This window comes from Oncorhynchus gorbuscha, linkage group LG07 (assembly GCF_021184085.1).
Source record: "Oncorhynchus gorbuscha isolate QuinsamMale2020 ecotype Even-year linkage group LG07, OgorEven_v1.0, whole genome shotgun sequence".
Taxonomy (NCBI): Eukaryota; Metazoa; Chordata; class Actinopteri; order Salmoniformes; family Salmonidae; genus Oncorhynchus; species Oncorhynchus gorbuscha.
Window position 1 is genome coordinate 82,571,928 of NC_060179.1, and position 3,305 is coordinate 82,575,232.

The 3,305-nt window shown below is 43.0% G+C and overlaps 1 protein-coding gene across 1 annotated transcript; it reads left to right on the forward strand.

Moving 5' to 3' along the window:
- The first annotated feature begins 1,301 nt into the window (after nt 1-1,301).
- Nucleotides 1,302-1,856, forward strand: LOC124039060 (ATP synthase subunit a-like). Its single transcript, XM_046354940.1, has one exon. The coding sequence runs from the start codon at nt 1,302-1,304 to the stop codon at nt 1,854-1,856; it is 555 nt and encodes a 184-aa protein (XP_046210896.1).
- Nucleotides 1,857-3,305: the final 1,449 nt, after the last annotated feature.

The window sequence follows — 3,305 nt, forward strand, 5'->3', positions numbered from 1 at the left end:
AGCCTCCACACTGACTCGGTACCAGTACCCTCTATATATAGCCTCCACACTGACTCGGTACCAGTACTCCCTGTATAAAGCCTCGTTATTGTTATTTTATTGTGTTACTTTTGATTATTTTTTAATTTAGTTTATTTGGTAAATATTCTCTTAACTCTTTCTTGAACTACACTGTTGGTTAAGGGCTTGTAAGTAAGCATTTTACGGTAAGGTCTACACTTATTGTATTCGGCGAATGTGACAAATAAAGTTTGATTTAATTTGGCTACATGAAGATTCACCAAGCTACAACAGCCCGGTACTTTCTGGTCATGGACAAAATGCCTGTAGAATGATCTTATTAATCAAGATGGCAGATGTTCAAGCACACGTAGGTCTACACTATGTTTTGTTGGCTTTTATCAATTGACCTTTAGTATTCAAATGTTACTGATACATTGATCTGATGCTTTATTTGACACAACACTATCATACTCAATGAATACTCTAATGAATCACTTATAGTAGGTCACGACAAAACAGATGGTGCTGGTTCAAATGGCATTCATTACTGTGATCTGACAGACTCGTAACCAAATACAATGTACTGGTTTATTAGAGCGATTTGACAACATTGGTTGGTTAGACAATGTATCTCTGTGAAGTTGGATCACTGAGAGTGTAATTACAACAGGCTCTTTGCATCCTCTGCCTCGTTGAATCCCATGTAGACTCCTGTCAGCGAGGGATATTTGGGGCGAATGACACAAACAACACATGAAGGCAAGACTCTTCTGTTCCCTCGTCAGACTCTTCTGTTCCCTCGTCAGACTCTTCTGTTCCCTCGTCAGACTCTTCTGTTCCCTCGTCAGACTCTTCTGTTCCCTCGTCAGACTCTTCTGTTCCCTCGTCAGACTCTTCTGTTCCCTCGTCAGACTCTTCTGTTCCCTCGTCAGACTCTTCTGTTCCCTCATCAGTGCCCATTCAAGTGCCAGTCAGTAAAACATCAACCTGTCTTAACTAAGAAAACAAATAGTTATTTGTGAGTAGCTAGATACAAAAACAATCAAATCACTAGATAAAGTTTGATTTGATCAGAGTGCAATTTATAAAATATAATTTATCTTCTTTACACTTTGTTCCAGGTGCTTTGTTCCTATTGTTCCTATTCAAGAAGAATAATGTCAACTGGCCGATGGAATTCGGTCCAGCAGGTCACGGCTGCTTCTCCCAATTTATCGTCGGGAATTGAAAGAAAGTCTAACACCACGACTGATGAGCGCAGAAAAATCATTGTGATCGAACAATGGCTCTTAATAAAAATGGTCTTCTTCTACCTCTTCTTCTACCTCTACATGTTGGTCTTCTTCTACCTCTACATGTTGGTCTTCTTCTACCTCTACATGTTGGTCTTCTTCTACCTCTACATGTTGGTCTTCTTCTACCTCTTCTTCTACCTCTTCTTCTACCTCTACATGTTGGTCTTCTTCTACCTCTTCTTCTACCTCTTCTTCTACCTCTACATGTTGGTCTTCTTCTACCTCTTCTTCTACCTCTTCTTCTACCTCTACATGTTGGTCTTCTTCTACCTCTACATGTTGGTCTTCTTCTACCTCTTCTTCTACCTCTTCTTCTACCTCTACATGTTGGTCTTCTTCTACCTCTTCTTCTACCTCTACATGTTGGTCTTCTTCTACCTCTTCTTCTACCTCTACATGTTGGTCTTCTTCTACCTCTTCTTCTACCTCTACATGTTGGTCTTCTTCTACCTCTTCTTCTACCTCTACATGTTGGTCTTCTTCTACCTCTTCTTCTACCTCTACATGTTGGTCTTCTTCTACCTCTTCTTCTACCTCTACATGTTGGACTACTTCTAAGTCCAACATGATTTTTCAAGTTTTAAAATGATTGGATATGTTTTAAAATGATTGGCCAATAAGAAAGCAAGCAGCTACGTTATCTACTAAAGTAAGCAACAACTGGGTGCCTCCCCGGAGTTTTGTTTACAAAACCACTCCAACCCAAAGTAATCCTTAAATGAGGAAGTTGATGGAATCAAATTTCTTACGATTATAGGTAAAATCATGTTACTATGTATAGTTTTTAAAGACTATTAATGAACTACTACACAACTTAGGAGTAGTTAGAAAGTCTACTTCCATGTATTTGAGGGGAGCTGGCTAGTAGCTGGCTAGTACTGCAGTTAACCAAGATGACTGGTAATATAGCAGAATAGACAACAGTGTAGTTATTCCCTCCGTTAAGGCATTCAAACAGGCAAAATGTCAGTACAGAGACAAAGAGGAGTCACAATTCAACGGCTCAGACACGAGACTTATGTGTCAGGGTCTATAGACAATCACGGACTACGAAGGGAAAACCAGCCACATTGTGGACACCGACGTCTTGCTTCCAAATAAGGCTACACGCCCTTTTCGCCCACTTTGAGGATAACACAGTGCCACCAACGCGGCCCGATACCAAGGACTGTGGGCTCACCTTCTCCATGGCCGACGTGAGTAAGACATTTAAGCGTGTTAACCCTCGCAATGCCGGCCCAGACGGCATCCCTAACTGCGTCCTCAGAGCGTCCTCAGAGCATGCGCAGACCAGCTGTAGTGTTTAAGAAAGCAAAGGTAACTGATGACTATTGCCCCTGAAGCACTCACTTCTTTCATCACTAAGTGTTTAGAGAGGCTAGGATCATGTCACCTCTACCTTACCTAACACCCTAGACCCACTTCAATTTGCTTAACGCACCAATAGATCCACAGACGATGCAATTTGCACACTGCCCTATCCCATCTGGACAAGAAGAAAACATGTATAAGAATTCAGTTAATTGACTACAGCTCTGTATTCAACACCATAGTACCCTCCAAGATCATCATTAAGCTCTGTCCCTGGGTCTGAATACCTCCCTGGGTCTTGGACTTCCTGATGGGCCCGCCCCCAGGGGGTGAAGTTAGGAAACAACACCTCCACTTTGCTGATCCTCAACAACAGGGGCCCCACTAGGGTGCGTGCTCAGCCCCCTCCTGTACTCCCTGTTCACCCATGACTGCGTGGCCACGTATGGCTCCAAGTCAATCACAAGTTAGCAGACAACACTACAGTAGTAGGCCTGATCGCCAACAATGACGAGACGGCCTACAGGGAGGAGGTGAGGGCCCTGGGAGAGTGGTGCCAGGAAAACAACCTCTCACTCAACGTCAACAAAACAAATGACCTGATTGTGGACTTCAGGAAACAGCAGAGGTACCACCCCCCTATCCACATTGACGGAACCGTAGTGGAGAAAAGCTTCCTCGGCATACACATCATCA